This window comes from Balaenoptera ricei, chromosome 14 (assembly GCF_028023285.1).
Source record: "Balaenoptera ricei isolate mBalRic1 chromosome 14, mBalRic1.hap2, whole genome shotgun sequence".
NCBI lineage: Eukaryota > Metazoa > Chordata > Mammalia > Artiodactyla > Balaenopteridae > Balaenoptera > Balaenoptera ricei.
The window spans coordinates 26,384,181-26,411,565 of record NC_082652.1 but is presented as its reverse complement, the minus strand read 5'-3'; the positions used below and the strand labels follow the sequence as shown (position 1 = coordinate 26,411,565).

At 53.8% G+C, this 27,385-nt stretch overlaps 1 protein-coding gene across 2 annotated transcripts; it reads left to right on the top strand.

Moving 5' to 3' along the window:
- The first annotated feature begins 704 nt into the window (after positions 1–704).
- Positions 705–27,320, top strand: SMARCB1 (SWI/SNF related, matrix associated, actin dependent regulator of chromatin, subfamily b, member 1). 2 transcript variants are annotated; one of them, XM_059894782.1, is made up of 9 exons: positions 705–985; positions 4,711–4,822; positions 6,378–6,507; positions 8,394–8,531; positions 10,581–10,708; positions 13,781–13,947; positions 20,552–20,742; positions 26,522–26,653; positions 26,989–27,320. In XM_059894782.1, exons 1-9 carry the CDS (start codon positions 893–895, stop codon positions 27,026–27,028), a joined length of 1,131 nt encoding a protein of 376 aa, XP_059750765.1. In that variant the 5' UTR covers positions 705–892; the 3' UTR covers positions 27,029–27,320. The 2 variants fall into 2 exon arrangements, with proteins under 2 accessions (XP_059750765.1, XP_059750764.1); XM_059894781.1 differs by having other exon boundaries at positions 4,711–4,849.
- Positions 27,321–27,385: the final 65 nt, after the last annotated feature.

The following is a 27,385-nucleotide window of genomic DNA, read 5'->3' as shown; positions in this document are numbered from 1 at the left end:
GGCACCTACCACGACTGCCATTTATCAGATGGAACCATAGGAAATTGTCAGCAGTGGGCCGTTTTTGACCTACTGCAATTGTTCAACCGGATACACGGATGCTTTGATGCTTTCCTGTGTGTCAGGCCCCGCTCCAGCTGTAAGCGCCCCAGGACAAGGCTGTCTGGCTTCAGTGCACCGGGCTTGTGGCAGGCATAAAGCGCAGAGTTAAGGAGGGAATGGAGACGGTCCCCTCGCCCCTGCCAACCCCAGCACTCAGAGGATGCACCAGCCAAACCAAACACCACCTGGGCCTTGAAATCCTGCAAACCCCATCCCCAAAGCGACAGGAACAGTGTGGGCCCGGAGCTGGGATATTGGTCCCTTAGCCCTCCTATCTGCTCAGCTGCACTGAGTTCTTGGGCCGAGGAAACTGAGGCATATGTGCTTCTGGCCTCCTCCAGGCCTTCAGGCCTCGCCTCGTTCCTCCTCACTGGGCTGAGTTACAGTCCCAGCTGTGAGACTGGGAAGACCACCGCCTGAGTCAGGGCCGCGGTTGCTATTTGTGTCCGTGAGAAATTTTCCCTGGTACCTCCACTTGAGAGGCGGCCTGGGAGGAAGAGAAACGGGTCGAGACTCCTTTAAGGGGCACGCGGGGGCGCGCCCGGCCTTTTGTCTGGGCGGCAGTGGCGCGCGCGTCAGCGTCAACGCCCGCGCCTGCGCACTGAGTGCGGCCTGGTCGTCGTCTGCTGCGGCGGTGGACGAGTCCGGCGGCGGCGGCGCAAGCACCCGGCCCGGCTCGGCCAGCCCTTCGCCTCCGGCTTCGGCTTCCCTGGGCTCGGGGCTCCCCGGCCCCGCCTCAGCCCTCCTGACCCTCGCACCCCGGCCGTGGCCGCCCGACTCTGCCGCCGCAATGATGATGATGGCGCTGAGCAAGACCTTCGGGCAGAAGCCTGTCAAGTTCCAGCTGGAAGACGACGGCGAGTTCTACATGATCGGCTCTGAGGTAGCCCGCGGCGCGTCCTCTCTCTCCGGGCCCCTGGCCGGCCTGGTCCCCGCGGGAGCCTCGGGGCGGGTCTGCGCGCCGGGAACGCGCGTCTCCATTCATCGCGGCGGGCGGGCGCGCGCGTGCGCGGCCGGCCAGCGGGGCATGGTCTGTCTGTGTCTGGGGGCGTGGTTTGACCGGGGCGTGGTTGAGCAGGCCCCCGCCCAGCGTTCGGCCGCCTGGGTTCACCCACTGGTGTTGCGGAGTCGCGGACTCGCCCGGCTGCCAGGGCTGCGGCGTCCAGGGGCCCCTGGGCCACGCTGAGTTCCACAGCTCCAGCCGGGCACATGGAAACGGGGTGTTAAGTTATCTCTTGCGACACGTGGGGGGAGATGTTGGACCCCGTACACGCACCCCTCCCACACTGCTGGAGCTGGGATCCTGAAATCGTATGTTCGAAACACGGGGCTTAGTGAGGGCTCACCCCCTTCGTGTTCGTGAACTTTGAGGTGGGCGGAGAGTTGTTCTGACCTTTGATTACCAGTGAGGAAACAGGTTGGGAGGAGGATGCTTGCTTTTGGATGGCTAAGGCCTCAGCCCCCGAGTTAGATCTATCAGCAATTCGGAAGCGCTTGACACTTCGGATATCTTGAACTAACTCTGAGTTAGTACAGGGGAAAGAGCCTTAAGCCTTTAATCCTTAACTAAAAGTGACTTTTCAGCACTTTGTTGAATCATGTGGATGACTAACTTTAGGAAAACCCTACAACTGGTTCTTCACTGGTAGTTTATAGCAAGTATATTTTTTCCAGATTGCCTCAAACTAGGCCTTTTTGGCAGTCCCCGGTTTGTGTGTGTACATGCACATACACATATATTTTTAAATTATGGATATGCAATTTAGACGTGCAAACACCAAGCAGTAGTGTCTTCCTCATGTAATGAGTTAAGTGCAGATCTTGGAGAGTTAAAGCAGTTACAAATGCCAGCGGTTACTTCTCCTTGTAGCAGTTTTCAGTATTAGACATTTCATTCCTTTTTTTTTTTTTCTTTTTTCCCCCACAATGTTTTTTTCCATCACAGTTGAACATAGTGTGAATGAATTAAGCCTCATGATGGTCACACTGAGGCTTCCAGGACTCCCTGTGATTCCTGGCTTGTCTGAGTTGTATTGAGTTATGAGACCAGTGTTTTCAGTAGCATCGGAACCTTAGTGTTTCCTTTTTTCACCAGTTTTTGAAAAACACAAGGGGCAGGATGCAACACATTTTTCATGTCATCATAAAAATACTACTCTTCAAAGCTAGCTATGCTGAGGAGAGGAGCCAGTGCCTGCCATCTGCCATAGCTCAGAATGGTCCTCATCGGCCGGTGGGCACAAAGGCAGTGGAGGAGTTTCAGTTTGTGATGATGGACAGGTTGTTTAGAGAACCTTTACCTGGGATTTCCCTTGTGGCGCTGTGGTTAAGAATCTGCCTGCCAGTGCAGGGGACATGGGTTCGAGCCCTGGTCCGGGAATATCCCACATGCCGCGGAGCAACTAAGCCCATGAGCCACAACTACTGAGCCTGCGATCTTGAGCCTGCGAGCCACAATTACTGAACCCATGTCCTGCAACTACTGAAGCCCGTGCGCCTAGAGCCTGTGCTCTGCAACAAGAGAAGCCACCGCAATGAGAAGTCCAGGAACCACAACGAAGAGTAGCCCCTGCTCACTGCCACTGGAGAAAGCCTGCGTGTAGCAACAAAGACCCAATGCAGCCAAAAATAAATTAATTAGTTAATTTAAGAAAAAGAAAGAAAGAAAGAAACCTTTACCTGATCTAACGGTCAGGAAGAGCAGTCAGTTTAGCATTGGCTCTGAGTCGGTGGTACTTTTGAAAATCAAGCTTGCGTTTATTAGGTGGAGCCCGCAGCCAGGTGGGCAGAACGTCAGGAGGCCTGGTTCCAGCTCTGCCTGTGTGTCACTTTCCTCATGTATGTAATGAGATGGTTAGACTAGATGGTCTCTAAGCTCTTCCCCTTAGCACATTTTAGATTCTAGAAAGCTAACTGCAGTCTTCTCTTTCAGCCCTGTTGAGTGAGAACGTTTGTCCTGAGATGCAGTTTATAGAGACCAGATGGGAGAAGGGAGAGGCAGTTTGCTTTCTGGGGCCTGGCTTAACAATCATCAGGCCTTGGGAGGCCTGGGAAGGGTTCAAGGTCAGAGTGCTGTCTACTGATAAGCAGCAGCTCCTCTGACAGCATTGGGTGGATGGCCCCCAGGCCCCTTGCCCTTGGCAAACAGGCACAGTATTCAGAGAGGTGGGCCCGCCAGAGCAGTACCCTCAGCGCCCCCACACACTTGGGTGTAGCAGCCTTGGGAGGGCATCCACAGCTGCAGTGAGCGTGTCACCCTTCTCCTGCCATCTGCAGGCAGCCGTTGTCACCACGCCAGAGTCACAGCTGAGAGGATCCTAGGAAATCCCCATAACCACACCTTCGTTTTCCATTTGGGAAACCCGGGTCCAGAGGTGGCAAAGGCTGGTTCGTGGAAAACCCAGGAAGGCAGGCCTGGTCTCCTAAGTTCTGAAGGGACCTTGGGAAGGGCCTAGGAGTGTGGGAGGTCTGCAGGACCTGCAAAGTAGTAGTGGGGGCATTATAGTCAGTGTCTTTTCAAAAACCTAATGGAAGCTATGTGTTTACCCTTGGACGGTAACCACACTCAAGCCAAATAACTGGCATGGGTCTGTGCCTGCAGTGGGGAGCACCAGTGACCCTGTGGCCACTTTCTCTTGCACTGTTCGGCAGCCCTGGTTGGGCATCGTGTAAATCTTTGATTCATGAAAAATGGAGAAACTTTTTAAAAATAAATATACTATAATGGGGTAGGTAAGCGGGAAAGTAGTAGAAGTGGTCCTTCGTGGGTGAACTTCACAGTCGATGAACATCTGACAGAGATGTAGGGAGACCCAGAAAAGGGAAGTGATGCCTGGTCACAGGTGGAGCCAGCACCCAGTCCACCTGCTGTCCCTGGCCATGTGACTCAAGTGTTTGTTTTTGAAAAGTCAGTGAAACAATGGAGTTTCTTTATAAAAACTTTAGGACTAGATTTCTTTTCATCAAGTAAGTCGTACTTCGAGTATTTGGTACAGGCAAACTGAAGCTATTGTTTGGGGCAGTAATGATTTATATAGCAATCTAAGGATTGCTGATAAGTGCATTTTAAACTCTTTGGAAAATTCCTTTGGTATTTCTGGTTTGAGTTTTGTTACTAAACAAAGCAACAAAGGCCATGGGGGAAATTATCCTGCATCTGTCTAAAATTAAAAGACCTTTTTGGTCTTTATTACATCGTAAAAATATCAAAGTCTTAAGATAAAAGAAAGTCAGAGAGGCCTTACATTTCTGGAAAGTGCCACAGATCCTTAGTCCAAAATCAGAATCACTTCGAGCTTCTTAGTGAGCTCGGGGGGCCTGCCTCCCCAGTGTCTGGTCAGGCCTTTCTGAACTTGGTCCTGTCGTCAGGATGCAGATGTTATTACCCCTGCCAGAAGGACAGATGTAGGCCAGATACGAACTGCTGTTGAACCCCTGATGTCAGCAGAATGTATTTTTACTGCTGCTGGAAGCCTGGCGCCTGGAGGCCTGGGGGCCAAGTCGAGGTGTGTTTGTCTGTCACTTATCCAGCAGAGCCTCTGAGCCAGGGCCCTCCCCTTCCTCGAGGAGCTGCGACCCTTATAATGAGCCTTCTCGCTTTACTCATAGGTGGGAAACTACCTCCGTATGTTCCGAGGTTCTCTGTACAAGAGATACCCCTCGCTCTGGAGGCGACTAGCCACTGTGGAAGAGAGGAAGAAAATAGTTGCATCGTCACATGGTAAAAAAACAAAACCTAACACTAAGGGTGCGTCTTCACGAGGGTTTGTAAACCTGTTTCAAAACCACTCGCTTATGTCATGAAGATAAAACTTTTTCACTCCGGAGCGTCTTCACGGCAGCCCTGACCTTAGGGTGGCGGAGCGTCCTGGGGTCCCCCTGGAGCGGGTGGTCCTCCGTCAGGGTCGGTCAGGGTCAGGTGTTGGCAGCGGGCGCTGGGCGGAGGGGGCGGGGCCAGGGCGGAGAGGGTGTTGTGAAGACTGCTGGTCTGAAAACGTTTTAGGAATGCTGTGATGCTCTACCATCTGCCGCGGGCGTGTTGCCATCGTCACCCTCCATGCGCCCGGGCGGCGGGGGGCCGCCCCAGCCCCCGCTCCCCTCCGGCTTTCACCGCTTCGCTTCCCAGCGCACATCCATCGTGTGGCATTTGGTTCTGGCAGTCGGTCCGCTGGCGCTCGTGTGCATGTCCCGCTTGGGGCTGTGGGGCGCTGCTACCCGACCCGGGAGGGAGGGCAGAGGGTGCTCCTCACCTCTGAGCTGGGGAGAGGCCCTGTGCCTCTGGCCTCAGTCGAAGCTGCCTTCCCTTTGGCAGGGTTGCCTAGCGGAGCCGGCCCGGCCCTTGTGTGCGTGTGCCCAAGTGCGTGTGCGTCCCTGCGTGCGTGTGCCCGTTTACGTGCGTGTGCCCGTTTGCGTGCGTGTGCCTGCGTCCCTGCGTGTGTGCATGTGCGCTTCGCAGTCTGTCCCATGCCAGTGCGTCTGTAGGCGCTGCGGTGGTCTTTTCTATCGAATTCTTTTAATGCAGGAGCCGGAGCTGCTTTTCTATGCGCTGCTGTAACCTTTCACCCCCTCCCGCGCTTTCCAAAGCCTCCCTGGTCCTCCCTCCACCCCAGTGGAGCGCCAATCACTAACCAGTGCGTCCCCAGCTGCGCTTGCCCCTTGGATGCCTTGGCGACCCTTCGGCCTCTTGCTCCTCGCGCTCGGGAGACTCTTTCCTGTAACCATCTGTCTCTCCACCAGGCTCCCTAGGCGAGCTGTGGTCGAACTGCCTAGAACTCCCCGCTCGCTCCCGGGCAGCTCGCATCCACTGGCGCTGGGCCAGGAATTCCTGTTTGGTGTACAGCAGCTCTTTCCAACTCTCTGGGCTCTTGTTTTAAAAGAAAAATATTTCTCATCCCTCATTTCATCTCCACCTTGCTTCGTGTCGTGGACTGCAGCGGTGTCAGACCTCTTCCCACTGGCGGTGTCACTCTGGAGCCTTCCTTTCCCCGAGAGGCCCCGCGGGCTGAGCTGCCCATGGGCGTCCCCTGTGCCTGGAGCCAGTGCTCCTCCCGGGACACGTTGGTCCCCGTCCATCCAGGGGGTGCTGACCCGGGAGGGCCTCTAGAGAAAGCCAGGGTCCAGACCGTCCCTTTGGAAGAGGCCAGCATTGGGCAGTAGTGAGGTTGACGCCCGCTTTCCCACCTCCTGCATGTGAGGACCTCAGTGCGCTGCATCTCCTGGCTGCTGCTGCTCACTGCCCGCCCGCAGGGTGACCGCAGCCGCATCTCTGGTTGCAGATCATGGATACACGACCCTGGCCACCAGCGTGACTCTGTTAAAAGCCTCCGAGGTGGAAGAGATTCTGGATGGCAACGATGAGAAGTACAAGGCCGTATCCATCAGCACGGAACCCCCCACCTACCTCAGGTAGTGCATCCCTGGGCTCGGCTCGCTCTTGGGACACCCACGGGTATTTTTCTCATGCTCTGGAACAAAATACTTTTCAGCAATTTACCCACTGTGTTTACAGATCGTCTTAGCCAGGCTTTGAAGTTTTTTCTGACTTTGGAATTTCTAAGAAACATAAGTCAAGTCTTGGGTTCTGGAGAGTCATTAAGAATGCTTTGAAAGTGGAATTCACTAATCTGTCAGAACAATTAGTGGCCCAGATCAACTCACAAAAGAAACAAACAATAGATTTGAACGTATCAATGTAGATCCTTTGAAAGAGCATTTACTTTAACAGTTAAACAGGGGAGTAATTGGGAAGTTGCTACCTTGTAGAGTTTGTTCATTTAGATTTATAAGAAAAACTTGGATACCCCAAGTATTTGTCTATTTTATGTAGACAAATAGGTAAAGCTTGATCCACACTGAAGCACAGGAGTAAAGAAACACAGGGAATGATGTTTGTTCTTGGGTGTGATTTTAAAAATGCAAAGTAAAAAAATAAATAACTAGCAACATAAAGAACCGGGGAGGGCGTCATGGAGTGGGCACACTCACACCCACCGTGGCGGCTCTGCCTCAGGCATTGCGGCCTCAAAGTTTTTTGTTGGTCTCTGATCTATTCATTTCACTCCTGGGAATTTGTCCCAGGGAAATAATTTATACCGTCAACAAAAACCATTATAAGTACAGAGATGCTATTGGTGGCATGTGAATTATAAAGAGAACTAGGGAGCCCCTTGAGTGTCCTGCCTCAGGGAAAGGCTGTGTGAGCGAAGATGCAGACACCCAAATAGTCTGGGATTACACGGTGTGTTGTGGGTAAGTAGACCCTGCAGCAACCCGAAACCTGGCTCACATGAGCGAGACGTGCAGAATACCTGCGTGATGCTTTCAGCTCTCAAGAAAACATGCATTTATGTGCATGAGATGGTGGGAGCACTAAGGCAGGGGGCAGGCCATTGTTTCAAGTGATGCGGTTGCGGAAAATCATGAAGGTGACATGATGCAGAGGTTGGGGATGGAAAGGTGAGTTATGTACAGTTGCTGCCCTCACGTTGCTCCCAGGTTACTAGGGACACGGCCTGAGTGTGATGAAGGGGCTTGCAGAGCAAGGTGGGAGCCCACCCCCTCCTGTCGGTCAGCTTTTGGTACTTTCCTAGTAGTAAAAGCAACTTGTAATTTGGAGAGAAGAGTGAGCTCTTTGTGGGACATGGGTTCCTTGGATTACTTTGAGCATCATTTTCTAGAGAGTATTTACCAATGTGTCTTCTCACTTCTACTGGTCTGAAGGCCCAGAGGCCAGAGCCGTTGCCTAGTCTCTCTCAGCCTGGACTGCATGTCTAAAATAACTGTCTGAGTCTCTGCCTGCTTCAAACCTCCAGGAACTCACAGCCACCTGCTGAGTGCATCCGTTTCCTGCAGAGCACGCCAGCCCCTGTAATCAGGACCCCCTCTGTGTCTCCAGCCCTGCTGCCCTCTGTGTTCTTCCTGAAATGCTCTCCTCTCCTCCACCCATGAACCGTGACTCAGCATTTAAGGCTTTGCTCCAGGGCTGCTCTTCTGGGCAGCCTTCTTGTACAGTCCCTTCCTCGCAGAAGGGACCGTGCAGCTGTGCCCAGCATGTAGCACGTTGGGTCATGGCTCAGGCACTGGGCTGGGGCCCCTCTGCACCTCCCCTAACCCAGGAGCAGGTGCTGGTGGGAGCCTAGGGAATAGACACCTGCGGAGTCTGGGGTGCACAGAGGTCCCCACTGGGACCTGGGGCCCAGCAAGGGCGCAGTGGGCATCCACTGACCACGACCTGATGCCTAGTGGGCAGTTTCGGCTCGTAGACTGAGTGGAGGTATTTCCATGTCTCCCAGGGAACAGAAGGCTAAGAGGAACAGCCAGTGGGTGCCCACCCTGCCCAACAGCTCCCACCACCTGGACGCCGTGCCCTGCTCCACCACCATCAACAGGAACCGCATGGGCCGGGACAAGAAGAGGACGTTCCCGCTGTGGTGAGTGGGCCTCGCCCTCTGACTCCACCGAGGTCCTCCAGCATGTTTTAGTTTCCTCCTCCCCAGAAAAACGCTCTGCTTTGACCTCCTGTCCCCGAAACGCTGCACTGCTCCTCCTTGGGGCTGGTCTCCCTCAGTGTCCAGCATGACTGGCCTCCACGTGGTCCAGCCTGGCTCTGCCTGCGCTCACCCCCAGCTCCTCAGGTAGCGTTCCTGGGCGCAGTCCCTGGACCTTTTCTCTGCCATCTGCATGACTCAATGCTTAGTTGCCCATGGTGCCAGAACAGAACGCCACAAACTGGGTGGCTTGAAGCAACCCAAGTTTATTCTCACACAGTTCCAGAGGCTGGGAGTTTCACTGGGCCGGAATCAAGGTGTTGCCGGGCCCTGCTCCCTCCAGGGTCCTTTCCAGCTGCTGGCAGCTGCCACGTTCCTTGGCTCGTGGCAGCATCACTCCAGTCTCTTCCTCCGTGGTCACATGGCCTCATCTGTGTGTGTGAAATCTCCCTCTCTTTCTCTGACACTCTCTCTTTTTTTTTTCTGGCCGTGCCGCGTGGCTTGCAGGATCTCAGTTCCTTGACCAGGGATTGAACCTGGGCCACCACAGTGAAAACCTGGAATCCTAACCACTAGGCCACCCGGGAACTCCCTCTCCCTCTCTTTCTTGTGAGGACACTTGTGATGTAATTTAGGGCCCACTTGGACAAGGCTCCCTCGCCTTTTTTGCTCTATAAGGTGACAGTCACAGGTTCCAAGGCTTAGGACACAGATGTCTCTGGGGGGCCATTTTTCAAGCTCCCGCCCACTAAGCTGTCCTCTGAATGCCGCCCCAAGCACCTCCGGCACAGGCTGCCTGCAGGCTTCTCTACTCCAGGACACAACAATCCCGTCCTTCCTGTGCTTGGGCCACAATCCTGGAACCCTTCCTCCTTCTCACACCATAGAGCCAGTCTCCACAAATTCTACTTGCTCAGCTCTCCAAGTGTCCAGAATCCGACCACCCTTGGCCAGCTCCCCACCAGGCGTGTGCCCCTTCACCCAGGGCAGGTCCTCTAGATGCCCCGTCACACCAGCATCCACCTGACAGAGTCCTGGTGGTGGCTGCCCCTCTCTGGCCCCGGCTCCTGCCGACCTTCACCTCAGGCACAGTGGCCTCCTCAGCGCTCTTCTGCCGCCCAGGCGCTCCTGCCCTCGCAATTCCCTCGCTTCCTGCCAGCATCTGCAGGCTCATCCCTTTCCCCCTCCTCCTTCCCTCCTCACCCTTTCTTTTTCTCCCTTCCCATCTCTGTTTGAATGTCACTTCTCAGAGTGGTCCTCCCCTTTTAGAATGGCCACTCTGTCCCTTTCCCTGAAGGTGTCTCCTAGAGCATTCGTGTCTGGGCCGGGAGAGGGGGGTGTTTTCCTCATTTGTTTGTTTATCTGTCATCTGTGCCCCCAGCTCTCTGAGAACAGTTCTCAACCCTCGGTCTTCCGCCCTTGCGTTTCTTGCGCCCACCCTCACCCCATATCTTCCCGCTTCGTCTTTCTAAAATGCAGGTGTGAGCACAGAACTGCCTTGCTCTCAGTCCTCCTGGGGCTCTCTCGGGGTCGAGGCTGGAGATGGAGAACTGTGGGCACTTGGACCCCTGTAGCTTCCCAGTGTCCTCCCACTGCTCCTCCGCCCCATCTGCACCCCTCCTTCCCTCAGCAGCTCTTGACTCTCTTGCCCCTCGGCCTTTGCTCAAGGGCTTCCGCTTTTGGGAGTACCCTTCCTTTCCTACAGTTTCCTGGGGAAGTCCTGCCTGCTTTGGGGCTTAAATCTCCCTTACTTCGGACATCTCCATCTTGTCCTGCTGCCCAAGTCAGCATCTCCCCTCCCGTCCTGCGTGTCCATTAGCATGGACCCCTGCTGGCACTGTCTCTGCCCACTCAGCCCATAGTGGACAAGTCCCTGTAAGAAGCGAGGTTTCCCCTCTGGTTCGGTCACAGTGACCAGTGGTGCAGAGAGGGAGGCCCTGGGTGCAGGGACCCCAGCCCCCCTTGCTGAGCATGCTGCTGCCTCCCTTCCAGCTTCGACGACCACGACCCAGCTGTGATCCATGAGAACGCGTCCCAGCCCGAGGTGCTGGTTCCCATCCGACTGGACATGGAGATCGATGGGCAGAAGCTGCGGGATGCCTTTACCTGGAACATGAACGGTACGTGGTGGCCAACCCACCGTCTTGCGCACAGTCTTGTTTCCTGCCTGCTGCCCATCGGGGGACCCTGGACTCTGATTGTGACATTCAGAGCATTGTGGAGTAGATTTGGAGGTTTTGGACTTTGGGTTCAAATCCTGGAATGCAAACCTGGTTCAGTGTTTGAAAATCAGTCGGTGTGATCCATCATATTAACAGACTAGAAAAGATAAATCCCTTGATTATATCAATTGATACAGAAAAAGCATTTAACAAAATCCAACACTCATTCTTGATAAAAACTCAGGAAATTGGGAATAGACAACATGGTGCTGGAAGTACTAGCCAGTGTAATAAGGCAGGAAAAGGATATAAAAAACATACGCTTCAGAAAGGAAGAAATAAAACTGTCTTTATTTGTAGATGGCATGATTATCTACGTAGAAAATCCCAAGAGACCTACCAAAAATACCTGCTAGAACTAATAACCAAGTCTTAGCAAGGTCACAAGACCCAAAATAAACATGCAAAAGTCAATTGTATTTCTATATATTATATACTGTCAGTGAACACGTGGACACTCAAGTGTCCAGTATAAAAATATGTTACTATTTACAGTTACTCAGTTAAGAAAAAAGGTGTAAATTTTACAAATATAGTTTGTTTCAGGAAACATTTTGTATGCTGAAAACTATAAAGCACTGATGGAAGTAATTAAAGGAGATCTGAATAAATGGACAGACAACTATGTTCATGGATCAGAAGATTCAAGATGTTAATTCTCCCTAAATTAATACGCAAGTTTATTTTTTTTTCATTTTTATTGGAGTATAATTGCTTTACGATGGTGTGTTAGTTTCTGCTTTATAACAAAGTGAGTCAGTTATACATATACATATATCCCCATATCTCTTCCCTTTTAATATGCAAGTTTAATGCAATTTTTTTGAAAATCCCAGCAAGACATTTTGTAGATTTAGACAAAATTATTCTAAAATTTCAGTGGAAAGGCAAAGGAACTAGAGTAGCTAAAGCAATTTTGGAAAAGAAGAAAGTAGGAGGAACGAGTCTTTCTAATCCCAAGACTTGGTGTGGAGCTGCAGTAATCAAGGCGGCATCTGAATCTACAATGATCATAGACTAAAAAAGTTAATTTTAAAAATCCTCTGCACAGTATACTCATAGGATGCTTGGCCTGAGCACCTTAGCTTCCTGCTGCTTCACTAAAACTGGATGTATGAGTTATCAATAGTAGGCTAGCTGAGTGTTCAGGTCTGGCACAGTGGTGCTGTGAGGAGGGTTGGTCTCTAGCCCTTGTTCTGGGCTAGTGAAATAATGGGGTCAGTTGTCTGTTAAGCAGACCTCATTCTTTTTATTTATTTATTTATTTATTTATTTATTTATTTATTTATTGCTGCATTGTGTCTTCATTGTTGCGCACGGGCTTTCTCTAGTTGCAGCAAGCGGGGGCTACTCTTCGTTGCGGTGTGTGGGCTTCTCATTGTGGTGGCTTCTCATTGCGGAGCACGGGCTCTAGGCACGTAGGCTTCAGTAGTTGTGGCACACAGGCTCAGTAGTTTTGGCTCGCGGGCTCTAGAGCTTAGGCTCAGTAGTTGTGGCGCACGGGCTTAGTTGCTCCTCCACATGTGGGATCTTCCCAGACCAGGGCTTGAACCTGTGTCCTCTGCATTGGCAGGCAGATTCTTAGCCACTGCGCCACCAGGGAAGTCCCAGCAGACCTTGTTTTTGAAGATGGAATCATGCCGAGTGCTTGTGAGGGAATTCATTCTATTTTTATATATATATACAGATTTATTTATTTTACTTATTTATTTATTTTTGGCTGCATTGGGTCTTCATTGTTGCATGCGGGCTTTCTCTAGTTGCAGTGAGCAGGGTCTACTCTTCGTTGCAGTGAGCAGGCTTCTCATTGCAGTGGCTTCTCTTGTTGTGGAGCACGGGCTCTAGGCATGTGGGCTTCAGTAGTTGTAGCATGCGGGCTCAGTAGTTGTGGCTCGTGGGCTCTAGAGCGCAGGCTCAGTAGTTGTGGCGCAAGGCTTAGTTGCTCCACGGCACGTGGGATCCTCCCGGACCAGGGCTTGAACCCGTGTCCCCTGCATTGGCAGGTGGATTCTTAAACCACTGCGCCACCAGGGAAGCCCGGGAATTCACTCTTTGCTTTCTCTTCTCCGTGGCTCATCCGAGCTTGACACGTGGTCATTGAAGTTTGGGTTATGAGAAAGAGGGCAGGTCGGGGGAAAACATTTGACTGCATAGGACCGTGCTGTAGTCCGGCCAGTAGTGGACAGTCCCCATGAAGCTCATACCTGAGACAGTTACATCTCCAGGATCCAGGATCCGTACCCACCCCCACGCCGTCACCTTGTTGAGTGCGTGTGCTGCCCACAGAGTCAGAAACTCAGCGGGAGCTTGTAAAAAGCCACACGCAGCCCCGGGTGATCTCTGAGGGATTTACACTGCAGAGGAAGTGGTGGATGGGCATGCACCTGCTCCGTCTTCCAGTGGATGCTGGCTTCCAAGTGGCTTGTCCAGAAGGAACCTGTGTCCCACAGCCTGGGGGGCATAACAGCAGGTTTTATCTCCTTCCAGTTCTGGAGGCTGGAAGTCCGAGTCAGGGTGTTGGCAGCGTTGGTTTCCTCTGAGTCCATCTTCTCCCTGTGTCTCCACGTGGGCTTCCCTGGTTGCCTGGGTTGGAAGAGGGGAGGAAGTGGCACATCAGCTCTGAAGTGCCTTTGCTTCCCCCCTCCCCAGACAGCTCACTGGTTAGAACTAACGGAGCTGTGCAGTCCTAAGCCCGGGAGTGGGGAGCCTGGGGTTGGGGAGCACATAGGGTCTTGACCACCTCCAGAGGTGTGGGGGGGTGGTGTGTATGGATTGAGGGCCAGAAGGGGGGTGTTCGTCTTGTGCTTCCTCTCCTTACCATGTCTGGGAGGATCCATCGTCCTCATCTTCATGCTCATCTTCATCCGGGTGGGTTGGCAGAGGAGGACAGGCTGGGGGAGGTCAGGGCTGAGCACGGTGACATTAGGCCCTGTAGTCCACCAGCAATCCATACCTCTCACCTCATTTCAGAGAAGCTGATGACCCCTGAGATGTTTTCAGAAATTCTCTGTGATGACCTGGATTTGAACCCACTGACGTTCGTACCAGCCATCGCCTCCGCCATCAGACAGCAGATCGAGTCCTATCCCACAGACAGCATCCTGGAGGACCAGTCAGACCAGCGTGTCATTATCAAGGTAGGCAGCTCCCTGCCCTGCACCAGGGCCTTCCTTGTACTGGTGGGGGTCATGGGGTGCTGAAGCTACGTGGAGGCTTCAACAGAAGCCTGTTTGGGATTCATGCTGTGGCACAGGGCTTCTGGAAAGCTGTCTTTCAGGCAGCTTATCCCAGGAAAGGCGTGGGCTGACTTCTGAGTAAGGTATCACATTCTGGACGCTTTCGGGGTGCTGCTGTGGCATTGCCAGGCGTGGAGCAGAGCCTGGGTGGTACAAAGGGGGTTATGCCAGCTGACGGGTAGAGCAGGGAAGGCTACAGTAAGATGAGCACACTGCCACACTCTTCCCATGGGCAGGCTGGGCCAAGCACACCCCATACTGTCTCAGTAACCCCCACCATCCTAGGGGAAGATGCTGTGTTACAAGTGAAGAGGTGGGGCCACCTACCCCCAACTGCCCTGCTGAGAAGTGGTAGAGCTGGGGTTTGGGCCCAGGCCTGCCTGCTGCAGAGCCTGCTTGGTATGAAGCAATATCTCATTGTGGTTTTGATTTGCATTTCCCTGTTGATTAGTGACCTTGAATATCTTTTCATGTGCTTATTGGCCATTTGTTTATCCTCTAAGTCTGCATAAATCCTTTGTGTTTTTGAATCAGGTTTTTGTTCTTTTGTTGTTAAGCTTTAGCAGTTCCCTGGGTCTTCTAGATAGCAATCCCTTTTCAGGTAAAGTGATTTGCAAATATTTTCTTCCATTCTGTGGGTTGCCTTTTTATGTTGTTGATAGTGCCCTTTGATGCATAGAATTTTTTTATTTTGGTAAAGTCCGGTTTGTCTATTTTTTCATTTATCGCGTATGCCGTTGGTGGCATATCCGAGAAATCATTGCCAAATCCAATGTCATAAAGCTTTCACTCTGTGTTCTTCTAAGATTTTTATAGATTTAGCTCTTACATTTATATGTTCCATCCATTTTGAGTTAATTTTTGCATATGGTGTTAGGTAAGGGTCCAGCTTTGATTTTTTTGCATATGTATATCCTGTTTTGGGCCCAAAACCATTTGTTGAAAAGACTATCCTTTCCTCATTGAATGGTCTTGGCAACTTTGTTGAAAATCATTTGACCACATATTTGAGGGTTTATTTCTGGGCTGTCCCACTGGTCTATTGTCTGTTTTTTTGTCAGTACCACACTGTTTTGATTCTTGTAGCTTTGCAGTAAGTTTAGAAATTAGGAAGTGTGAGTCTTCCAGCTTTGTTCTTTTTCATCATTGTTCTGGCTGGACGTCCTTTGTCTTTAGATTCCATATGAATTTTTTTTTTTTCTTGGCCGAACCGTGTGCATGTGGGATCTTAGTTCCCCAACGAGGGATCGAACCCAGGCCCCCTGCAGTGGAAGCACAGAGTGTTAACCACTGGTCTGCCAGGGAAGTCCCTCCATATGAATTTTAAAATAGATGTTTTTCTATTTCTGCAAAAATATTTTTGGGATTTTGATAGGGATTACATTGGATTTGTAGATTGCTTTGGGCAGTCTTGACATCTTAATAATATTGTCTCCCAATCCATGAACATGGGATGTCTTTCCATTTATTTATGTATTTAATTTATTTCAGCATGTTTTTAAATTAATTAATTTAAAATTTTAAATTATTTATTTATTTATTTATTTTTGGCTGCCTTGGGTCTTTGTTGCTGCACACGGGCTTTCTCTAGTTATGAGAATGGGAGCTACTCTTCGTTGTGGTGCGCGGGCTTCTCATTGTGGTGGCTTCTCTTTGTGGTGGAGCACGGGCTCTAGGCGCGTGGGCTTCAGTAGTTGCAGCACGCGGGCTCAGTAGTTGTGGCTGGTGGGCTCTAGAGTGCAGGCTCAGTAGTTGTGGCGCACGGGCTTAGTTGCTCCGCGGCATGTGGGATCTTCCCAGACTAGGGCTCGAACTCGTGTCCCCTGCATTGGCAGGTGGATTCTTAACCACTATGCCACCAGGGAAGTCCCTTCAGTGTGTTTTATAGTTTTCATTGTACAAGTCTTTCATCTCCTTAGCTAAGTTGATTTCTAAGTATTTTAGTCTTTTTGATGCTATTGTAATTGGAATTTTTTTCTTAATTTCAGATTGTTCATTGTTAGTGTGTAGAAATGCAACCGATTTTTGTGTGTTGACTTTGTATCCTGCTACTTTACTGAATTCATTTATTAGTTCTAATAGTTTTTTGGTAGAATCTTTAGGGTGTTCTACAAATAAGATCATATCATCTGGGAACAGAGATAACTTTACTTCTTCCTTTCCAAGTGGATACCTTCTATTTCTTATTTTTGCCTAATTGCTCTGGCTAGAAATTCCAATGCTATGTTGAATAAAAGTGGCAAGAGTTGGTATCCTTGGCTAGTTCCTGATCTTAGAGGAAAAGTTACCAGTCTTTCACCATTGAGTGTGATATTTACATTGATTTTTTTGTGTATTAATTTTGTATGTTGACATAGTTTCCACCTATTCTTAGTTTATTGAGTGCTTTTACCATGAAAGCATGTTGAATTTTGTCAAATGCTTTTTTCTGCATCTGTTGACATGATCATATGGTTTTTGTCCTTCATTCTGTTCAAGTAGTTTATTGCATTGATCGGTTTTCTTATTGAGCCATCCCTGCATTGCCAGAATAGGTTCCACTTTTTATAATTTATTTATATTGTCGTATCATTTATAATGGTGTGTAATTCTTCTAATGTGCTGTTGAATTCAGTTTTGCTAGTATTTTGTTGATTTTTTTTTTTTTTTTTGGCTGCATTGGGTCTTCCTTGCTGCTTGTGGGCTTTCTCTACTAGCAGCGAGTGGGGGCTACTTTTCATTGCAGTGTGCGGGCTTCTCATTGTGGTGGCTTCTCTTTGTTGCAGAGCATGGGCTCTGGGTTCACGGGCTTCAGTAGTTGTGGCTCTTGGGCTCTAGAGCACAGGCTCAGTAGTTATGGCGCATGGGCTTAGTTGCTCTGAGGCATGTGGGATCTTCCCGGACCTGGGCTTGAACCCATGTCCCCTGCATTGGCAGGTGGATTCTTAACCACTGCGCCACCAGGGAAGTCCATTGAGGATTTTTTTTTTTTTTTTTTTTAATTAATAGCTACTCTATTTATTTATTTATTTATTTTTAGCTGTGTTAGGTCTTCGTTTAGTGCGAGGGCCTTCTCCAGTTGCGGCAAGCGGGGGCCACTCTTCATCGTGGTGCGGGGGCCACTCTTCATCGCGGTGCGCAGGCCTCTCACTATCGCGGCCCCTCCCGCTGCGGGGCACAGGCTCCAGACGCGCAGGCTCAGCAGTTGTGGCTCACGGGCCCAGTTGCTCCGCGGCATGTGGGACCTTCCCAGACCAGGGCTCGAACCCGTGTCCCCTGCATTAGCAGGCAGATTCTCAACCACTGCGCCACCAGGGAAGCCCGAGGATTTTTATATCAATGTTCGTAAGAAGTATTGGTCTATAGTTTTCCTTTCTTGTAGTATCTTTGCCTGGCTTTGGTATCAAGGCAATGAGTTATGAAGTGTTCCTTGCTCTTCAGTTTTTTGGCAGGATTTTTTTTTTTTAACATCTTTATTGGAGTATAATTGCTTTACAATGATGTGTTAGTTTCTGCTTTATAATAAAGTGAATAAGCTATACATATACATATACCCATATCTCCTCCCTCTTGTGTCTCCTTCCCACCCCTCTGGGTGGTTACAAAGCAATGAGCTGATCTCCCTGTGCTATGCAGCTGCTTCCCATTAGCTATCTATTTTACATTTGGTAGTGTTTATAAGTCCATGCCACTCTCTCACTTCGTCCCAGCTTACCCTTCCCCCTCCCTGTGTCCTCAAGTCCATCCTGTTTTTGGCAGGATTTGATAAGGATTGGTATTAGTTCTTTAAACATTTGGTAGAATTCACCAGTAAAGCCATCAGGTCCAGGGCTTTTCTTTGTAGGGAGGTTTTTAATTACTGATTCAACCTCCTTGCTAGTTAATTTCTTTTAAGAGAAATATGAGTTTATTTTTCTTAACCTATTTCAGTTTCTCATTATGGCCAACTAGCAGAAAAAGGGCACAGGTGAGAAAGAAGGGGGATGTCCTAGGAGAGAAGCGGCGGGGATGTGTGGGGTGCAGCTGTGGGACCAACACCTGTGTCCCTGTGCGCAGCCTGTGGCCCCTGGAGGATGGCCCCTACTCTGCTCTGTGCTGCGTCTTTGTCCCGTAACCATGGTGGGGACGTGGGCTTGCAGAGTTGGCTACACCCAACTGCGTGGTTCCAGATAGGCGGGGTCAGCCACAGGGAGGGTCCTTGTGAGTCTGACAGCTGGCTTCTCTGACATTTTCTTGTAACTGAGTGTCATCTTTTTATTATCCTGATGGGGCTTGTGGGCAGCCATACAGAAAGTTGTCAGGCAGTTGAAGATCCACCTGGGACCATCACCTGCTCCCTGATCAGAGGCTTTCTTGGTGACTAGACAGCTGTCAGCCATGGGGTCCGTTCAGGCCCTCACACCCACCTATAATCCCCACCCATGGGATGGTGTCGGCTGGTAGGCTGCTGGGAGACCATCCCCAGGTTGGGGTCCTGCTTGGTTGGGGTCGTGAGGGCCTGCCAGCATTGGGGCCGGACACAGCTAGTCAGGGAAGGCCTGCTGCCGGGGGGGCAGAGCCTCGTGGGCACTGTGACCTGGGGGGAGCGTGCCACGTGGTAGGCGAGCATGCTGATGGCCACATGCAGGGTTTCCCGTGTGTCACAGACTGCAAAGGAGCCCGGTGCTTCTGGGACACAGTGGAGGACGACATCTGACCAGTGTCTCCTCACAGAGCAGCACCTTAGCTTAGGGCAGCCGCTCACAGGTGCTCCCGGAGCGGCGGAACGAAAACCCAGGCTGGCACTGTGACCAGGACACCTGGCCCTCCAGGGCCGTGGGGCTCAGTGCGGCTGAGGGTGGAGCTGTCAGACTCTGGGGGGCTGGTGGGCCCTTTCTGGGGAGGGAATGGCATGTGGGTGATACAGTTTGAAGCTGGGGAGCCTGCTTGGGGGGCCTGGCCCCACAGTCCAGCCGCCCCTCACCACCCACCACCCCCCTGACGGCTCCCACTCCCCACTCTGTGAGCTTCCCGCATCCTCTGTGGAGGTCTCAGGCCCTGCTCTGCCCAGACCCTCCCCCGGGAGCCCCACCCTGCTCTCTCTCAGCTTGTCCAGTTCTTCCTAAAATGCCCCCTCCCCTGGGCGGCCTTCCTGGGGCTCCTGGCTAACAGCTGACTGCACTTTCCACCCCTCCCCCTCTTCCCCTCAGCACCTACACCTCTGATATCCCCTCATTCACGTATTTAACCCCGCACTGGATGTCAACCCATGAAGATGACTCTGTCTGTTTTTCCCACTATGTGTCCCCTGTGCACATCCTGGGTCGGCATGAGTCTGTATTTCTTAATAAACGATAGCATTGATGAGCAGTCGGCGCAGTGCACAAACAGGCACCGGTCTGCGTGGCACCCCTGATGGCCAGGCCGAGTGGTGCGCAGGGCGGTTTGGTCCCGTGTGATGTGTCCACGGGCTGCCTGCTGCTGCTTCGCTTTCCGGTCCTGTTGTGCCGACGTGGCTCACCAGACACGTGGTTCCTGCTGGAAAGGGCCGGCTCTTCCGATTCTCACCTGCAGACCTGCTTGGTCGCCCAGCAAGGGCGTGGCTTGGAGGCAGGAGTGGCGGGGCCTTGGCTGCAGAGTGGAGCGCCGTGCAGGGGGCCCAGAGGTGCAGGACTTCATGCACAGGTCAGGTGGTAGGGCCTCACGTTTCTCTGAAGGCATGGACGAGTCCCGATCCGAATCTTAAAAGCCCAGCTGAGCGCCTGGGGACAGTAGCATGAAGGGGCAGGTGCACCGTGGCCTGCTTGGCTGGCAGAGGGCTGGACAGCAGGGGCAGGGGTCTCCACACGATGCCCAGTGAATGCCGCCAGACCCTGAGTTGTCCTTCCTGTGAGTCGCTGATGCCCAGTTTCAGAGCAGGCCCAGGTCATCTGTGGGGTGAGAAGTCAGGGTGGGGAGCTCCTGGGGCACAGGCTGTGGCTGCAGGTGGCACGTCTCACAGATGCCTCTGGGGAGCGAGGCAGAGGAGCCGGCATGGCCTCCGCTCCCGCCGCCCCCCACCCCCACCCGCCCAGGCTCTGCCTGTGCCATGCGGGCTGTGGGTCTGTGAGCGCACGTAGCAGATGATTTCAGAGCAGGGCATGTTCCGTGAAGAGACAGAGTAGGGGGGTAGGCACTGGCTCAGGGGAGGGCTCGGGGATAGTATCTGATGAGTGACCAGTGTTTATCACGTTGTAAAGATCCAGAGCGGCACGGTAGAAGGGCAGAGAAGAGGGTATCGGCCGGTGCGGGGAGCGAGGGGGTGGGAACAGGGGCAAGGCGGGACTCAGGTGCCCGGGGCCCTCCAGGGCCCTCCCTAGAGGGTGACAGTGCCAGGCCCTGAACCACAGTCCCCCTGGCCGCCCAGGAGGTCTGTAGGGTCAGCCCCGTTTGCGGATGGGGAGTTGCAGCCAGAGGGATAAGGGCAGCCGTCCCACTTTCTCATGGGCCTGGAGGTGGGGGGATGCAGTTCTGCCTGCTCTGACTCATGTTCCTGGTTCTGGCCCAGCTGAACATCCACGTGGGAAACATCTCCCTGGTGGACCAGTTTGAGTGGGACATGTCAGAGAAGGAGAACTCGCCGGAGAAGTTTGCCCTGAAGCTGTGCTCCGAGCTGGGGCTGGGCGGGGAGTTCGTCACCACCATCGCGTACAGCATCCGGGGACAGCTGAGCTGGCATCAGAAGACCTACGCCTTCAGGTAGGTCTCGGACAGGTGCCTCCTCCTCCTTCTGCAGACCATTCTGGGGACAAGGCTTCCCCCTGTGTGTGGTGATGCCCTTTGGGACTTTCTGGAGCCTCATGATGCCGTCTGGCCGAGGGCAGCCTTGCGGGCTCAACGGCCTCTGTTGGCTCCTCGCATCCCCCATCACAGAGGAGGATCTAAGGAGGTGGCGGGTCTGCCCCTCTGTCCTCACCCACTCTGCCGCCAACAGCCCCTGCCACCCTCACACGCCACCTCCTCCCTGCACTCACCCAGACCCTTCCTCGGTCAGGGTCGTCTGATGGACTGGCACTGAATCTCAAACAAGGGCTACTCCATGCTGCCTTCCCTGGAGGGGAGTCAAGAGGCTGCTATCGCCTCTTGTTCAGTCAGAGAGTGGGTGGTGGGCGCCCCCGCTGGCTGGACCCGTACTGGGTGCCGGTGTGGAAGAGGGAGTAGCGTTCAGGCTGCTGGGGATGGGCGGGGGTAGGGAGTGTAAATGGAGCATTTGGTCCAGTGTCCTGGGTGCTGGTGGGGGTGGACCGGGGGACGGGGCTCCTCATGACACAGATGTGGCCTTCCTGTTCCTGGTGGCCCTGCCGTGCGGGCCTGGCCGGGGCAGGAGTCGGCGAGCGTTACGTACATAGCAGAGCTCGCCCACCGACAGGACTGTTCGTCACATCCAGCCCTGTCCCCCGAGCTCCTTTACCTCGGCGGGATGGGGTGCCAGCGGGGGCGGCGCTGAGTATCTCTGCATCAAAACAGGATGTTAGGATTTATTCTGCTCGTCAAGCTGTCACCGTCCACATTTGGAGGCCATTACTGAGGGACCACCCCTTAAGGTGGTGCAGAGGAGCAAAGACGAAGAGCCTTGCAGAGACGGAACAGCTAAGGGAGCGCATGAGTCTGTTTGTGTCTCAGCTGGTTCTCCCAGAAATCCCAGGAGGTAGCCTTCTCAGTTTTCCTGTAGCTCTGAGCAAGAGAGAAGGAATGACCAACACCCGCAGGGCCTGAGGCCCCGGGCGTCCCAGCTGACATAACATGCATGGCCTCCCATAACCTCCAGCAGCCCCGCTAACTGGGGATCCTGCTCCACAGATGGGGGTCCAGGCCCATGCTCTACATCCCATGGGAGGTCTGCTCACGGTGTCGCAGTGCGTGTCCACTGACGGCATGCAAGCTGAGGCCGACCGGCCTGGGGCCAGTCTGGGGTGGCCTTGCTTCCTAGAGTCGACCCTGAGGTCCTGGGAGTCCCTTATCCCCAAATGCTGAGTCAGAGCCCACATCTCACCGGTGTGCAGTAGGGGGACTTGGAGGGTGTCCACACACGAGGCCGCATCCCTCCTGCTCTGATTCCCGGGTCTCCGGGCTGTCAGCAGTGTGACCTGCAGCTCCAGAGCAGGCCCCCGGGGGCCCTGGGGGGTGCAGGTCAGGACTTGGATGGAGTGCTCCCATTTCAGCAGCCAGTTAACACGTTCCGTTGTGTGGGTGGGAATGACTCTGGTACTGAGGATGCAGGCTTCAAATCCTCAGGATCAAAGGCAGGGCCGCCCCACTGGGGACCGTCCCCTCCACAGCAGCTTGGCCCAGCCAGCTGGGTGGGTGCAGCCTGCCTGCTGGTCTGGAGGCGGCCACAGGCCTCCTTTGGCGTCAGGAGGGCTTCTGCACTTCCCCAGCCAACCAGGCCTCGTGGGCTTACGTGTGCTGGGTCTGGGCTGGGCAGCGGGGTGCTCGGAGAGCTGGCAGGACAGGAAGGGGAGCGCGAGGTCAGGCTTTATCATCCAGGGGCAGGACTGCGGCTAGCAGGGGGCCTGGAACTTTGTCTCCTCACCCCACCTCGCGTTCTCCCCACCCCTCGGGAGCTCCCCGGGAGACCAGTAGCAGCCTTTCCCTGCTGTCCAGCCTCTGCCTGGGGAAAGGAGAGGGGCTCGCCGCGTCTCCAGGGCCAGGGCCTGCCTGGCCCACAGAGAGCTGGACTGGGAGCCCCGGCCTGGTTTCTGCTACGCGAGGCTTGGCAGCTGCTGAGTCACGTGACTCCTCAAGGGGACTTTAAGCTTTGGGCCCCGTCACCCGTTGGAAGCACTCTGGATTCCTGTGAGCTGGTGCTGGCTGTCTCCCCCGGACTGAGCTCAGCCCGGTGTCTGGCCGCGGTGCCCTCCTCTGCGACAGTGGAGCAGGCTAGTCACAGGCCATGCGTGAGCAGGGGCACCAGTGCGGAGAACAGGCAGCGGGCCAGGCAGGCCTGATGTGGGCAGAGGCAGGCAGTGAGTATGAGGGGGACGCGGGCGTGTGGCTGCTAGAGGACAGAGCTGAACCAGAAGGACATATAGATGTCCTGGAGCCAGCGGAATGGAGACAGAGACAGTGACGAGGGGGCAGGGCTCCCCAGGGGAGGGCTGGGCAGAGGGTGTGAGGGTGTCAGATGGTCACCGAGACTGTGAGGGGGGTGGCATCCTGCAGAGTTCCTCCACCTCCTCCAGGCCAGCCCTGCGCCCTGGCTGGGGACACAGAGGAGAACCAGCGCGCTGTCCAGCAGAGGAGGTGCGAGTGCCTGGCCACCGAGGCCAGAGGGTGTGGGCCGGGGAGGAGGCAGCGGGTGGCCAGGGCAGGAGCGGCCGGAGGAAGCTGGGGACAGGCAAAGGGTCAGAGAACCTGGCAGCTGTGCCCGGTGGGGGACAGAGGCATTGTCACTGGAACAGCCTCAGGGTTGGGAGGCACCAGGGTCGTTGTGGACTGGCTGACCAGAGCCACCAGAAGAGGTTAGTCCTGGGGCTGCATCCCCTGCGCTGGCCCCACGGCAGGGCTGGCCGGCTTGTTTTCGTTCACCACCTAGAGTGTCGACTCAGTGGGTTTTTGTGTGTTTTCACAGTTCCGCAGTCCTGGGCAACCGCTGATCTACTTCCCGTCTGTAGATCTGCCTGTTCTGAATACTTAATGTAAATAGAATCATATAACATACGGTTTTTTGTGGCCGGCTTCTTAGCATAATGTTTTCAGGGTTCGTCCATGTGGAGCCTGTATCAGCACTTCATTCCTTTTTGTGGCTGAATGATATTCCATCGTATAGACAGACCATACTTTATTTATCCAGTCATCAGTTGGTGGTCATTTGGGTTGTGTTAACCTTTGGCTGTTAAGAGTAGTGCTGCCGTGAACACTTGTGCACAAGGTTTTGTTTGAACACCTATTTTCAGTTCTCTTGGGTATGTACCTAGGGGTGGAATTGCTGAGTCACGTGGTAGCTCTGTTTAGCGTTTGGAGGAACCACTAGACTTGTTTTCAAAGCAGCTGCGCCGTTTTACATTCTCTCCAGCAGAGCAAGGGCTCCAGTTTCTCCACATCCTCGCCAGCCTTTGTTATCTGACTTTTTGATCCTAGCCACCCTAGTGGCATCTCGGTGTGGTTTGATTTGCATTTCCCAATGGCTGATGGTGTTGCGCATCCTTTCATGTGCTATTGGACGTGTGTATATCTTCTTTAGACAAAAGGTTATTCATGTCCTTTGTGTTTTAATTGGGTTATTTGGTGTTTTATTATTTAGTTGTAAGAGTTCATTATATATCCTAGCTACAGGTCCCTTATCACATACATGATTTGCAAATATTCTCTCCCTTTTTGTGGGTTTGTATTTCACTTTCGTGACAGTGTCCTTTGAGGCACAAAAGTTAAAAATTTTTTATTTTTGATGTGGACCATTGTTTTAACGTCTTTATTGAATTTCTTACAATATTGCTTCTGTTTTGTTTTGGTTTTTTGGCGAGAGGCATGTGGGATCTTAGCTCCCCGACCAGGGATTGAACCTGCACCCACTGCATTGGAAGGCAAAGTCTTAACCACTGGATCGCCAGGGAAGTCCCACAAAAGTTTTAAATTTTGATGATGTCCAGTTTATCTATTTTTTCTTTTGTTGCTTGTGCTTTTGGTGTCATACCTAAGAAACGGTGGCCTGATCCAGGCTCCTGTCCCAGCACCATTTGTTGGAAAGACTGCTCTGTCCCCATCGAGTGGGTTTGGCCCCTTATCCAAAGTTAGTTGATCATAAACAGGAGGGCGACGTCGAGTTTTGCCCCCTCCTCCCAGCTGAGGAGCTGTGGGCAGGTTGCTCACCATCGCAGTCTTGTTCTCATCTACCAAGTGGGCACAGTCATGCTTCTCAGCTGGCCTCTTGTATCTCGTGAGGTCATAAAAGTGAGGTCACATCGAAGATGAACCTCCAGGTCCTCTGCCTCCTCAGCCATGGCCTCCCTGCCAGGACACCGTAGGTCGCGGGAACATCAGGGTCCCAGGTGGCCTTGAGGCCCGGGAAGCACAATCTCCTCAGAGGGGATTCTGAGGGCGGCAGGGCGGCTCTCTGCCCGCATGTCCCCCGCAACACCTATGGGGCCTGCTGGCTCCAGGCCCATCCTTCCGTGCCTGGTTCAAGCAATTCTTATTTTAGAACAAACCCACTGGGGTGGAATCTTCCCAGAGACACGGGGAGGTAAACATAGGGGCCTCCAGGACCCACGCACCAGCTCTTGTTTAAGAGGAAAACATGTTTGCCTCCCCTCCGCATGGGCTTGGCGACTTTCATGTTTTCCCCTCCTGAGGAAGGCGGCTGGGAGCCCTCGAGGTGAGGAATGATGTTTGGGTCTGTGGCCGGCTGGTTTTGGGATTGCCAAACCGCCACCCGGCTGGGGAGCAGCTGTCAGGAGCGGCCGAGGAGGGGCGGCCCAGCCACGGGCCTCTGAGTCACCAACACCAGCTCCAGCTCCGGGCCTCATGGGCATGGACCCCACGGGCCAAGCTGTGGCAGCAAGAGGTGAGCCCCACTTCTGCAGGGGAGCAGGGCAGCCCTGGGCTGTGCCCCGTGCGCCCGCGGTCCCTGAGACTCCAGGCCGAGGAGCAGCATGAGGGGGGTGGGCGGGGGCTCTGCAGTCACGCTGGGCAGCCCCTTGGTACGGGCTCGGGGGGCTGTGGGAGTGGCACCTGTCCCCCACATAGCGGATGTACGTTGGATGTTTAATAATAGTGATCCTCTGAAATCCCTCACAGCAAGGACATTGTCCCCATTTTCGAGATGAGGTGTTAAAACCAAGGCCAGGGGCCCGTTTTTTTCTGTGCCATCATCCACTGGGCACCTCCCTGGGGCCCCCCCGCTCTCCCTCCTCCAGAGCTGACTCTACAGGGCTCCAGGTAGACGAGGGCAGGGCTTGGGCTGCACTGAGGCTCACCGGGCAGCCTGGGCTTGGCCCTCCTGGCAGAGGCGGGAGCTCGGTCAGGCACCCCCAGCCTTGGTGGCCTCGCTGAGGCTGACCCCCCCACCGCTGAGTCCACTTAGCCAGAGGGTGTGCAGGTGGCCCTCAGCCAGAGTCGGAGGCGTCTCTGAGGGACCCCAGGGTGGAGCAGTCAGGGGTCTTGGGTTCTGGGCCCCATGACGGGCTGAGGAGCCATGTGTGGGACCATCGGGGGCAGTGGCCCTCGGTGAGCGGCGTCTGGACTCCTTTGCTTTCCTTTTTCGTGGACGCTGAGCGAGGCGAACGGCCCTCCCCCTCCCCGCAGGTGCAGTGGGAACAGCTGGCCCTGCAATGCTGTCCTGTGGACCCTTCCCCAGCATGCAGACCCAGAGTCGCTGTCGTGGTGTCCGCTGGGCCGCAGCACCCCCGCCGCCCTGTTGGGGGCTGGGCACAGAAACCAGGCTCCAGGGTTCAAGCTGCCCGTGGGGCGTGGACAGCGCTTTCTGGGGCCTCTCCGGCTGCTGCTCTGTGAACTGTCTACTTCCTCCCATCTTCCACAGTGAGAACCCCCTGCCCACGGTGGAGATTGCCATCCGGAACACAGGTGACGCTGATCAGTGGTGCCCGCTGCTGGAGACCCTGACAGATGCCGAGATGGAGAAGAAGATCCGCGACCAGGACAGGAACACAAGGTGCCTCCCCAGCCCCCTTTCCAGGCAGGACAGGACCGTCACCTTTCCCGAGACCCAGCAGGCCCCTGGATGATGAGTCCTAGTCTAGCCCTGCAGGGGACAAGAGTAGCCCTTGGGTTGGTCTGACCACAGCCTAGACCAGGTTTCGGGACCCCTGGAGAGGTGAGTGGAACAGAGGGCAGCTTCAGGGCCCCAAGTAGCAGACAGGCCAAGGCTGAGGGAGGGGCTGGGGATCCCACCTACCACATCCTGTCTCTGCCCCTTCCCCTGGCTGCCCTAGAGATCCCTGGTGGAGGGGCAGCTGCCCAGGGTCACCGCCCTCTCCCCTCCTGCAGGCGGATGAGGCGTCTGGCCAACACTGCCCCGGCCTGGTAACCACCCAGTGGTGCTTGGCTCCCACGGAGCATCTGGAAGATTGGACCGTCTCCCCTCCATCTTCTGGCAAGGAGGGGGCAGCCCGGCCATCCTGAGGAGCATGGGGCAGGGGCCTCCTGGTCATCCACCCCAGGGTACACATTCCTTTTGCTGAGCTCCAGTCCCCGCCGCCCGTCTCTGGTCAGGAAGAAGCCTCATTTTGGGTTGTGTTTTGTTTTTGTATAGGAGCCCCAGGCAGGGCAAGCAACATTTTTTAAATAAAAGGCGACAGGTCCTGTTTCATTTCTTCAAAGTGGTGGCATAAAAACAAGAATGGGGGAAGAGCACACGTGGTCGAGGCTGCGGGCTGACCCCTCA

Excerpts from the sequence above, each read along its gene's own strand:
- SMARCB1 (XM_059894781.1), top strand. The coding sequence starts at position 893 with ATGATGATGATGGCGCTGAGCAAGACCTTCGGGCAGAAGCCTGTCAAG. Across the intron at positions 986-4,710 it reads TCTACATGATCGGCTCTGAG|GTGGGAAACTACCTCCGTAT; the intron begins GTAGCCCGCGGC and ends CTTTACTCATAG. Across the intron at positions 8,532-10,580 it reads AAGAGGACGTTCCCGCTGTG|CTTCGACGACCACGACCCAG; the intron begins GTGAGTGGGCCT and ends CCTCCCTTCCAG.